At 45.2% G+C, this 12,658-nt stretch overlaps 2 protein-coding genes across 6 annotated transcripts in view; one reads left to right on the top strand and one right to left on the bottom strand.

Moving 5' to 3' along the window:
* Positions 1-11,816, bottom strand: part of ino80 (INO80 complex ATPase subunit) — a 215,755-nt gene extending 203,939 nt beyond the window's left edge. For 2 of the 5 annotated variants that reach the window (XM_078233561.1, XM_078233566.1), the window contains exon 1: positions 11,373-11,660. The gene's annotated coding sequence lies outside the window, so the exon portion shown is untranslated. Of the gene's footprint in view, positions 1-5,324; positions 5,541-11,372 lie in introns of all 5 variants that reach the window. The other 3 variants (XM_078233565.1, XM_078233562.1, XM_078233564.1) reach the window with 3 other exon arrangements.
* A 285-nt stretch (positions 11,817-12,101) lies between these two features.
* The window catches only part of exd1 (exonuclease 3'-5' domain containing 1), a 54,690-nt gene continuing 54,133 nt past the window's right edge, over positions 12,102-12,658 (top strand). The window contains exon 1 of the mRNA XM_078233170.1: positions 12,102-12,225. Coding sequence (XP_078089296.1) covers positions 12,102-12,225 — 124 coding nt within the window. The remainder of the gene's footprint in view (positions 12,226-12,658) is intronic.

Here is a 12,658-nt window from a genome sequence, read left to right as displayed (position 1 = left end):
AGTTTGCACATTCTCCTCGTGTCTGCGTGGGTTTCCTCCGGGTGCTCCGGTTTCCTCCCACAGTCCAAAGATGTGCGGGTTAGGTTGATTGGCCAGGTTAAAAATTGCCCCTTAAAATCCTAAAATGCGTAGGTTAGAGGGATTAGCGGGTAAATATGTGGGGGTAGGGCCTGGGTGGGATTGTGGTGGGTGCAGACTCGATGGGCCGAATGGCCTCCTTCTGCACTGTAGGGTTTCTATGATTCTATGGTGTAAGCCTCGTCATTGATAACTATCTTTTACCTCGCTTCTTGATCACAGTTAGGGGCACTTACTGCTGAAATGCTATCCATGCCTTTGTTACCTGTAGATTCTACTATCCACAGCTCTTCTTGGGCCCACCTTTTATCTTGCATCCACCACAAACTTAAAAGTTCACCCAAGGCTCTGCTGCCTGTAACCTAACTCACATTAAGTCCTGTTAAATAAATGGAAGTTATTGCTGTGATACATGCCACATTTAGCGAAGTTTTTGATACCCGATGGGACAACGGAGAGATACTATTATGCATCATCCTTGCCCGTGTGCCGAATTGTGAATTCAAGTCCCATCTCACAAACTTTCTACCTCAGCAGTGCACAAGTCAAATTCACCTCTGTTAAGGAAACAATACAAGTATCGGTTGAGAGAACAGAACAGCCAGATTGGCAATTGTTACAGCACTTCAAGACCTGGACAGGCAGTTTGGCATTAAACACTGATCCCAGAGATTAAGACAAGGGAGTATTGAAACATAGAAAAACTACAGCACAAACAGGCCCTTCGGCCCACAAGTTGTGCCGAACACATCCCTACCTTCTAGACCTACCTATAACCCTCCATCCTATTAAGCTCCATGTACTCATCCAGGAGTCTCTTAAAAGACCCTATTGAGTTCGCCTCCACCACCACTGACGGCAGTCGATTCCACTCGCCCACCACCCTGTGTGTGAAAAACTTACCCCCAACATCTCCCCTGTACCTACCCCCCCCAGCACCTTAAACCTATGTCCTCTCGTAGCAGACATTTCCACCCTGGGAAAAATCCTCAGAGTCCACCCGATCTATGCCTCTCAACATCTAATACACCTCTATTAGGTCTCCTCTCATCCTTCGTCTCTCCAAGGAGAAAAGACCGAGCTCCCTCAGCCTATCCTCATAAGGCATGCCACTCAATCCAGGCGACATCCTTGTAAATCTCTCTGCACCCTTTCAATCTTTTCCACATCCTTCCTATAGTGAGGCGACCAGAACTGAGCACAGTACTCCAAGTGGGAGTACTGTTGCTTAAATCATTTAATAAACTAAGCAAGACATGGTACTCCCAGCAATGATTTTCTAGGGGCAGCAAAACATTTGTCCCACATGCTTATTCACTCAAAAACATTTTGCATAGTAATGAACATTTAAAAGTAAAGGAGGAACAGGCTACACTGAAGACTTTGAGAATTTGAACACTAGTCCATGCTGATAGCAGCCAGGGAGCCCTCATTTAAGCAACACTGTGAACCACCTTCACCCAGCACTAAGTTCAATGTAAAGGTCACAGTGAAAGCACAATCTTGCTCGTCACTGATGCTAACATTCACAGTCTTGAGCTTACATGAAGAGCAGGCACTTAATTACACATCAGAAGTCTACTGACAAGGTTTCACAGTTCCAACATAATTTCCCACTACTGCCCAAATTTGCCCTGTGGACTTAAATTTGAACCTCTCAGCTCTGCCCAACTCAAATCTCCCTTATTCCTTCAGAATCAAGTCCCATACTAACAACATCATGATCTGACATGTTCAGTCTGCCCGCTTGGCCCAACCACCTTTTAAGTAAACTGTCTCCCGTCCGTAAATCAACCCTCTCATACCTCAATAATGGGACGATGGGAGATGCCAAGGTGTTGGGGAATACCTCATGTTCTCCAATACAGTTTTATTTGAAACAGTCTTTACTGCACCAGTTGAAATGCTTGTCAAATATTTTGGTGCCACACATCACAGGCATAAAATCTGTGCAAAACAACCAAATAGGAACCTCACTGCTTGTGACAGCTGTGCAATATTCAAACAAACATTCACTGAATAGATGAGTAAGCCATATAGCAGAGTGCGTATAAGTCAAAGTAGGCTCAGGAAAGACAGAGGCAATAGCAGTACGAACTGCACCTTTTAGAAAATACGAGAGAAATGCCACAAACGACAGATGGGATTCTACTATGCCTATGTTGGCTTGAGACAGTAAATAGAGGCCTTGTGGAAAATCTTAGCTAAACTTGGACGTCTAATTAGGACTGTAAATCTGATACAGCAATTTCACAATGATGACCAGAGTCACTGACTGTTGTGAAAACACTGACCCCTTTGATGTAACAAGTATGAAGCAGCGGTGCATCATGGCCCCTATGCTCTTTAGTACATTTTTTTGCTGCCACACATTCTGGGGCATTTGTTGGAAATGTTGATGGAATAAACATTCAATTCAATAGCTGGCAATCCTTTTAACCCTGATAACTGGAATCCATAGCCAAGGTATCAGACATAGAGGATCGTTGTTTCCAGATTGTGACCTCCTGTCACACTGTGACCATGGCCTTCAACAGATTATTGATCGTTTTTCAAAGCCAGCTGACAACTATGGACTAACTATCAACTTGAGGACAGAGATACTCCACCAACCACCACCAAATTCTGACTATATTCCACCTACTACAACGATCAATGACACAACCCAAAAAGTTGTAGATAACTTCACCTGTCTTGGAAGCACAATCTCTAGAAATGTCTGTATTGACAGAGGTGGCAAATAGAATAGTCAGAGCAAGCTCAGCATTTGCCTGTTAATGCAAGGGACTGTGGAGGAAATGAGGTATCAAACTTATAACAGAGCTTGTTGTGGTAATACCTACCCTCCCATAAGCCTGTGAGACATTGACTATCTATCTACTCCACACATTTAGGCAGTTGGAGGTTCCATACGAGATGTGTTCAGAACATCATGGGCATCAAATGGAAGGACAAGTGCCCATCACTGAGGTACTTCAAAGAGCAGAAATATCTGGAATTGGATCTAATATTGCTTGCATTTAACCTCACGTACTATTTAAATAGATCAGAGGGGATTTGGGGAGCTGAGGGGAGGGAGGTACTCCTTTGCTTTTTCCAACTTTTTCACACTGCAGGAATTGGTTGTTGCTCTTAAACTGAAAGGTCAGTTGTAGGGCATGAAAACAGAGCTAGCTAAAATGAGATTACAGGGTTCATAGAGATGCAGTGGGAGACATTTAAAGGGATATTTCCGAATACACACAACAGGTGTATTTCAACGAGCAAGTAAAAATTCCACTGGGTGGACCCTCCATGCATGGTTAACTAAAATGTTAAAGATAGTATCAAACTGAAAGAAAAAGCATTGCACAAAGATGAGTGATAGGTCAGAAGATTGGACAGAATACAGCAAAGAATGACCGTGCCAAGCAGCATAGTGGCACAGTGGTTAGCACTGCTGCCTCAGCGTCAGGGACCCGGGTTTGATTCCTGGCTTGGGTCACTCTTTGTGTGGAGTTTGCACGTTCTCCCAGTATCTGCGTGGATTTCCTCCAGGTGCTGCAGTTTCCTCCCACAGTCCAAAGATGCGCGGGTTAGGTGGATTGGCCATGCTAGATTGTCCCTTAGTGTCAGGGGGACGAGGTAGGGTAAATGCATGGGGCTATGAGGATAGAGCCTGGGTGGGATTATGGTCGGTACAGACTTGATGGTCCGAATAGCCTCCTCCTGCACTGTAGGGATTTTATGACGAAAAGATAGAGGGAAAAATAGCTAGAAATATAAAGATGAATAGTAAGAGTTTTTACAGATATTTAGATACAGGAGTTAAAGTGAGCATTGGTCCTATAGAAGGTGTGCCTGGGGAATTCATAATGAAAAGTAGAGAGATGGCAGATGAATTGAACAGATATTTTGCATCAGTTTTCACTATCAGTAACACCCCAGAAATAACTATGAATCAGGAAGTGGAAGGGAAGGAGGAATACAGGAAAATTACAATCACCATGGAAAAGTGGCACTGAGCAAATTGTGGGGCTGAGGGCTGACAGATCCCCAGGTCCTGATGTATTTCATGTTTGGGATCTTGAAAGAAATGACCAGTTAGATAGTTGATGCATTGGTTTTAATTTTCCAAGATTCACTAGATTCGGGGAAGGTTCCATTAGATCGCAAAATAGCAAATGTAACTCCTTTTTTCAAAAAGTGAGACAGAAAGCTGGATACCACAGGACAGTCAGCCTAACATCTGTCACAGGGAAAATCTTAGAAGCTATTAAAGATTTTATAACAGGGAACTTGGAAAAATCATGGTAAAAGTAATCAGACAGAGCCAACATGGTTTTGAGAGAGAGAAATCAATTTATAGGAGTTCTTTGAAGAAGTCACTTGTGCTTTGGATAAAGAGGAACCAGTGGAAGTACTGTACTTAGATTTCCAGGAGGCATTTGCTGAAGTGCCACATCAAATAAAAGTTCATGGTGTAGGGGTAACACTGGCAAGGATAGAAGATTGGCTAGCTAACAGGAAGCAGTTGGCATAAATGGCAGGATGTATTAAGTGGTGTGCCACATGGATCAGTGCTGATGGCTCAACTTTTTACAATTTATATTAGTGAGTTAGATGAAGGGACAAAATGAATGGTTTGAGAAATTTGCTAACGACACAAGGATTAGTAGGAAAGTAAGTTGTGAAGAAAACAGGCAATAAAAGGGGCATAGACAGGATGAGTGGGAAAACATCTGGCAAACAGAGTATAATGTGGCAAAACATGAAATGATGCATTTTGGCAGGAAAAGTAAGTTTATCTAAATGGTGAGAGATTGCAGAGCTCAGATTCAGAGATCTGGAAATCCTAGTGTATGAATCACAAAAAGCAGGTACACCCAGTAATTAGAAAAACTAATAGAATATTTGTGAGGGAATTAATTACAAAAGTTGGGGTAGTCGAGGAGAAATATTTCCACCCAGAAGGTGGTGTAGGTCTGGAACTCACTGTCTGAAAGAAAGAGTATTAGAGGCAGAAAGCTTGGTCACATTTAACAAACATGCAATCCAAGTGTCACAATCTGCAAGGGTTGACCAAGGGCTGGAAAGTTGGATCAAGTCAAATAATTATCTTTCTTTGGCTAGCACAGAGATAGGCCAAATGGCCTCTTAAGGTGCCATAAAATATACTCTGGGTTGGTTACTTAAATGTGCATGTCAATAACCAAGAGTGGCCCAGTATCACTGCTGGCTGAGCAAACCATCAAGGATGTACCTACCAGACTGGATCTGCAGCAGGTGGGAACCAAAGAGGAAAGCCTACTAGACCTGGTCCTCAATCTACCTATCACAGATGCACCTGTCCATGATGGCATAGGTCAGAATGGCCCATAGGTCAGACCTATAGGTATCAGTTCTTGTGAAGGCAAAGTTCCATCGTCACAGTGAGCACACCCGTTATCAAGATAAAGGCAAAATACTGCGGATGCTGTAATCTGAAACAAAAACAGAAAATGCTGGAAAATCTCAGCAGGTCTGACAGCATCCGTGGAGAGAGAATAGAGCCAACATTTTGAGTCTGGGTGACCCTTTGTCAGAGCTGACAGCAAATAAGACAAGATTTATACCTAGGTTGGGAGGGCTGCAATTGGACAAATGTAGTCCCTTAAGAATCCTCAGGCAGTCCTTTAATCTGCACCTCTGTTCTGCCAGTTCACACATTCCAATCACTTAATGGACACTTTCTCAGCCCTCATCTTCACCATTCCCATTTCCTTGGTCCAAATACAGCCCCTCTGCCTGCTCCCCGCTCCCCAGTATAAATCTTGTCTGATTTTCTTTGCCGTCAGCTCTGATGAAGGATCACCCAGACTCCAAATGTTGGCTCGTTCAGAGACTATTTCCTCGAGTGGATGTAGCTGTTACTAGGGGGCACAACTATAAGGTTCATGGTGGGAGACATAGGAGGGATGTCCGAGGTAGGTTCTTTACTCAGAGCGGTTGGGGTGTGGAATGGACTGCCTGCTGTGATAGTGGAGTCGGACACTTTAGGAACTTTCAAGCGGTTATTGGATAGGCACATGGAGCACATCAGGATGATAGGGAGTGGGATAGCTTGATCTTGGTTTCGGACAAAGCTCAGCACAACATCGAGGGCCGAAGGGCCTGTACTGTTCTATGTTCCATTCTCTCTCCACAGATGCTATCAGACCTGCTGAGACACCCACCATCATGATGTGTGGCACTATCACTGTGCTAAACATAACAGATTCAGAACAAATCCAGGAGTTTAAAACTGGGCACCGATGAAGTGCTGTGGGCAGCAGTATAAATTGTGTTCAACCACAATTTGTAACCTCTTGGTCTAACATATCCATTTAATTACTATCAAACAAGGGGATCAACTTTATTTAGTTCAGTGAAAAGTGCAGAGAACCAATTGGGCCAGTGGGCTGACGAATGACAGATGGAGTTTAATTTAGACAAATGCGAGGTGATGCATTTTGGTAGACTGAACCAGGGCAGGACTTACTCAGTTAATGGTAGGGCGTTGGGGAGAGTTACAGAACAAAGAGATCGAGGGGTACATGTTCATAGCTCCTTGAAAGTGGAGTCACAGGTGGACAGAGTGAAGGAGGCATTTGGTATGCTTGGTTTCATCGGTCAGAACATTGAATACAGGAGTTGGAATATCTAGTTGAAGTTGTACAAGACATTGATAAGGCCACACTTGGAATACTGTGTGCAATTCTGTTCACCCTATTCTAGAAAGGATATTATTAAACTAGAAAGAGTGCAGAAAAGATTTACTAGGATGCTACCAGGACTTGATGGATTGAGTTATGAGGAGAGGCTGAATAGGCTGGGACTTTTTTCTCTGGAGCGTAGGAGGCTGAGGGGTGACCTTATAGAGGTCTATAAAATAATGAGGGGCATAGACAAGGTAGATAGTCAATATCTTTTCCCAAAAGCAGGGGAGTCTCAAACTAGAGGGCATAGGTTTAAGGTGAGAGGAGTTGTACAAAAGTGTCCAGAGGGGCAGGTTTTTTCCCCACACAGAGGGTGGCGAGTGTCTGGAACAAGCTGCCAGAGGTAGTAGTAGAGGCGGGTACAATTTTATCTTTTAAAAAGCATTTAGATAGTTACATGGGTATGATGGGTACAGAGAGATATGGGCCAAATGCGTACAATTGGGAGTAGCTTAGGGGTTTTTAAAAAAGGGTGGCGTGGACAAGTTGGGCCAAAGGGCCTGTTTCCATGCTGTAAACCTCTATGACTCTATGCCAGGAGCAGCACTGGGCAAACCAAAATGTGGTGTCAACCTGGCTAAAGTCTTGAAGCTACAACACATTATTTCTATGCCCAACAGCAGAAGAAGCATGCAACAGAGATAAGAGATCTCACAACTAGCAGATCAGACTTAAGCTCTATAGTCTTGCCACATCCAGTCATGAATCGCATTGGACAATGAAAAAACTAAAAGGAGGTGGGAGCTCCACAAATATCACCATTCTCAATGAAGGAGCATTCCAGCACACAAGTGCAAAGGAAAAGGCTGATGGCACTCTATACTGATAATGTTATAGATCCTGACAATGTCCCAGTAATAGTACTTGAGGCTTGTGCTCCAGAATTACCCATACCTCTAGCCAAGCTACAACACTAACATCTATCCGACAATATGGAAAGTTTCCTAAGTATGTCCTGCCCACAAAATGCAAGATAAATTCAACTATTGCCCATATCTGATTGATCATAGCAATAACCTACTCACTGATGCTCAGTTTTGGGGTTCTGTCAAGACCACTCAGTTCTTGAATCCTTACAGTCTTGGCCCAAGCATGGGCAAAAAGAGCTGAATCCCAGATGTAAAGTGAGAATGCATGTCCTCGTCATAAAAGAGCACTAGCAAAATGGAAGACAATGAGAATCAGGGGGAAGGCTCTCCACTGAGTCATATCCAGCACAAATGAAGATGGTTTGGCTGTCAACCATCCCAGTCCCTGGACATTGCTGCAAGAGTTTCTCAGGCTAGTGTGGAAGGCCCAACCATCTTCAGCAGCTTCAGTGATCTTCCTCCATTAGAAGTGGGGAAGTCTGCTGATGATTGCATAATGTTGAGCATCATTCTAAACTCCTCAGATACTAAAACAGTCTGTGTCCATATGCAGCAAGCCCTGGATAACATTCAGGTTCAGATTGATAAGCAGCTAGTGACATTCATACACACAATAGTGCTTGGAATGCCACCTCCAAGAGAGAATCTAACCCTTAACATTCAATGGCATTACCACCACCGACGAGACAGTGAATTGGACCAGCCATATATGAGCAGGTTAGAGGCTAGGAATTGAGGCGCATAACTCACCTCCCAACTTCCCAAAGCCTGTCCACCTGCCTGGACGAGTGCAATGCCAACAACACACAAGAAACTGAACATCATGCAGGACAAAATAGTCCATGTGATTGCCACCACATCCATGCAATGCACAGTGGTAACGGTGTGCATCTACAAGATGTACAAGCAGTAACTCATTCAATAACACCTCCAAAACATGCAATCTCTACCACCTGGAAGAACACCACCAACTGCATATTTTCCCCAAGGCGTGCCCAAATCTGAATTTTATTGCTGTTCTTTCACTGTCATTAGATCATAACCTGGGACTCTCTTCCTAACAGCACTGTCAGTGCACCTACACGGCGACATGAACTGCAGCGGTTGAAGGTGATGGCTCAACACCATCTTCACAAGAGCAATTAGCAATGGGCAACAAATGCTAGCCTTGCCAGCAACACATATATATAATTTAAAAATCTTTGATTCTATGCATCTTCAAAACCCTGCTCATAGTTCCACTTTTTGGGTAAATATTCAATAAATAGCCAGGTTTGATTCTTTTCTATTAAACCAAAATGAGATATGACAAAGCAATATTTGCAGATCTAACCAAAATGCCCTCATACTCAAGGCCTCAGTTCCCCACTGTAAACTTTGAAGTTTACATTGGAACATTTCCTCAGAAGTAAATGTTTCACAATTGCACCAAGCGACTGGATAAAACACGCACTAACAAATTTAGATGAAAAGTTTGGATTATAAAGCTTGGTGTTATATGTACAGGAGAGGTCATTCGGTTATTGTAGAATCCCTACTGTGCAAGAGGTCGTCGTTTGGCCCATTAAGACTGCATCGATTCTCTAAAAGTGCATTAACCACCCCCAATCCCCGTAACCACACACATTTATCCCACTAATCCTCCTAACCTACACAATTATTGAACACCAAGGGGCAATTTAGCACAGCCAATCCTAACCTGCACACATTTGGATTGTGGGTGGAAATCGGAGCACCCAGAGGAAACTCACGCAGATGCAAGCAGAACATGCAAAAACAGACACAGCCATCCAAGGCCAGAACCAAACCCAGGTCCCTGGAACATAAAGCAGCAGTACTAACCACTGTGCCACCTTATAGTAAATCAGACTGTAGCCAAGTTCCATAAACTAAGTTTACACCTCCACAAATGCATGGTGGGCAGGTTCCTATGACCTACAAACATCAAACAACACCCACAGGGAATAAATTATACCCTGTAGTTTATTTCTACATAATGCCAGATCCAGGACAGGTAAATAAGGTGGTTGAGAAGGCATATGATACTCTCCTTTATCCGCTAAGGCAGAGAATACAAGGACAGGCGGGCAATGCTGGAACCATGTTAGGCCACAGCTAGAGGGTTCTGCTCTGGTCACCACAGGACAGGAAGGATGCAATTGCACTAGACAGAACACAGAGCAGATTTAAAAGACTATTGCCAGTACTGGACAATTTTGGCCGAGGAAAGACAGGACAGGTTTGGCTGTTTTCCTTGAAGCAGAGGAGGCTGAGTGGAGAGTTAATGGAAATCTATATAAAACCTTTCTCGGGGTTGGTGACCCAAGACCCTTCAGGGGTCTGATCACAGTTGGCCCAGCTTTGAGGTGGTTTCACACATTTTTAGGTCATAGGGCTCCTTACTGAATACCCCTTACAAGAGGAGCGTGTGGATGTTGGATAAAGACAGGATCAAGTCTGACTGTTAGCACCAAAAGACAACTAGAAGGAAACAAGTAGAACTGCCATCCTGGCATGATTCAGGTTCTTTAAGACAGCAAAAATATTGGGGACACTGGGAGGACAAATATCTCTGGTTGTAACCCAGAGGTCGAGTTGATTCAGTATTCATTTCATGAGGAGCAGGATAACCAGCATGTACAACATTTTGTTGACTGAACCGATTAGCTGTTTCCCCAAATCTTTAAAAAAAATTATCTTTTACCAAAATAAAAGTCATAAACGAACCCATTTGCTTGAACTGAAAAACCCATTCTTCTATTTATTTCTGTTCAATAAAATAATTGATAAGACAGCATCCAGTTTCTGAAGGCAACTTTTAGACTATTAAATTCTCTAATCTACTTCAATATTTGTGGATTCGATTATTTTCAGGCACTCTCCTTGTGGTTGATCAAAAAATATATTGCTCTCTCAACCAATAATTAATGTAGTTTTAATTGGTTTTATTCCAGTATTAAATAAACTGAATTTGATGGGGGGGGGGGGGGGATCTGAAGTGGCACGTGAAAATTACTTTATTCCTCAAATCCAAAATTCTGGCTGTCAGAGCACCAGACTGTAATCTGAGATAAAACACCTTGCACGTGGATTACAGGATCATTTTGTTAACAGGCGGATTGTACTTTTTAAAAGTCATGACTTAAAAGTTAAAAAAAAAATTCAGTCCCCTCATCAAGACTAGACCTCCCAATTCCACCCCCACCACCCCGGTTTGCAAAGTGAACAGGCCAAGGAAGTAGAAAGGAAAAAGTTGAAGGCGGGTTAGTGCCCGGCAATCTGAAATCATCACAGCAGGCAATTTGGAGTATGAGGGCAGTGGGAATTGAAGTTTGAGAGGCCGGCTAGGCCCGAGAAGGAAGAGGCAGACGCTGCGCGGAGGGAGGGATAGGCGTTGTAAGGGGGGGGGGGCTGGCCCTTTAAGCGGCCCCGATACTCCCGCACTATGAAGCGGGGCCGGGGGATAAGGGGAGCCCGGGAGACGCTCGGTGCGACTGGCGAAAAGACTCGAGTGGAGAGGAGATCCCGGGCAGGCCTGGCCCTGGAGTTTCCACCTTCCATCCGCCCGATCCGCCACACACACGGAGGGGGGGGAGAAAAAAAATTCTCTCAAGACATCGGGCCATTTCCCATTAAAATAAGCAGCACAAACGCCCGTCCACCTCCTCCTCCCCCCCCAACTCACTCACTCACACTCACTGCCGCTTACCTCGGCTCGCCCCTGCTTCTGCCTCGCCGCGCCGCTCCTCTCCCCGAGCCAAGATGGCGCTTGCTTTGGAGAGGCAGAGGTTGCGATGTCTGACAGAGGGAGCGGGGCGGCCGGTTTCGCAGCCGCTCTGCCTGAGTCCCTCCGAGCGCCGCCGCCGCCGACCGCCATTGCGGCTCTACCCCCGGCCCCCCCAGGCCGAAGTAGCCGAGCCCCGACTAGCTTCCACCCTGGAGCCCGGCCCGGAACGGAGACCCCCCGCCGCTCCTGGGCCCTCCACAGCGTGCCACTGTGAGGAATGTCGGGCCCCTCTTTCTTGGAGATCGGTTATTTCGAGCGAACTCGTCCGAGAAAGGGACGCATTCGATAGGGAGGCCAGACGGGCCATCGATCAACTCGACCATCGACTTTCATGCCTGGCTTGACGGAAAATGCCGAAGTGTGTATGACGCCGGCCGGCCGGCCCCGGAATCAGCCAATCAGGCCCCTGCTTTTTGTTCCTCGTGCGGCTCCGGGAAAGGAGGGGCGGGCTGCCAAGGACGGCAGGGAGGCGGGGCCTGACCCATCTCGCGATATCTCTACTCCAACAGTTGGCCAATTTCGAAAAAAAGGCGCAATGGGCTCCTGTCAATCACGGGGCTCGCCGGGCCCATAGGGCGCAGGCGCAGAACAGTTGCACGTGCTGGCCGGTGGGGCGGTTGGAATTGGGCGCAGGCGCTGCAGAGGGAGATGATGGATTCGGTTTTGCTCCGCGAGCTCCTTGCCCAGAGGGTCAAAATCAGCTTAGTGTGCGGCACCTACATTGGATGTCTCCGACATGTGGATACTGCTACCAAGGCCGTCGTGTTGGATCAAGGTGAGACCAGCGTTGTAGAAGGAGGAGATTAAGGGGGCTGAGAGACAAATTCGCTCTTTATCCATTAGACTCCAGCGTCAGTTGTTTTTAGTCAGAAGGTTGGTGGGTTCAGGTCCCATTCCAAAGGCTTGAGCCCACAAATAAAGGTTTCATTTCAGTGTAGCACTGAGAATGTGTTGAATTATTGAACGTGCAGTCTTGTGGAGGGGGTGTTAAACTGAGGGGCGGAAGATTTGATGGCACTACTTTGAAGAAGACCAGGGGAATTAACCCTGATGTACTGGCAAATAACTATCCCTCAACCAAGTTAATTAAAGAAGATTATATGATCATTATCACATTGCTATCCGTGGGAATGTGTGCAATTTAGCTGTTCCATTATGACCCTTGTTATGATCCTTGTGGAGATCAATAACATGAAAGAACTGAACTT

Source organism: Mustelus asterias, chromosome 18 (genome assembly GCF_964213995.1).
Source record: "Mustelus asterias chromosome 18, sMusAst1.hap1.1, whole genome shotgun sequence".
Classification (NCBI taxonomy): domain Eukaryota; kingdom Metazoa; phylum Chordata; class Chondrichthyes; order Carcharhiniformes; family Triakidae; genus Mustelus; species Mustelus asterias.
This window is presented reverse-complemented; position numbering and strand designations above follow the sequence as displayed.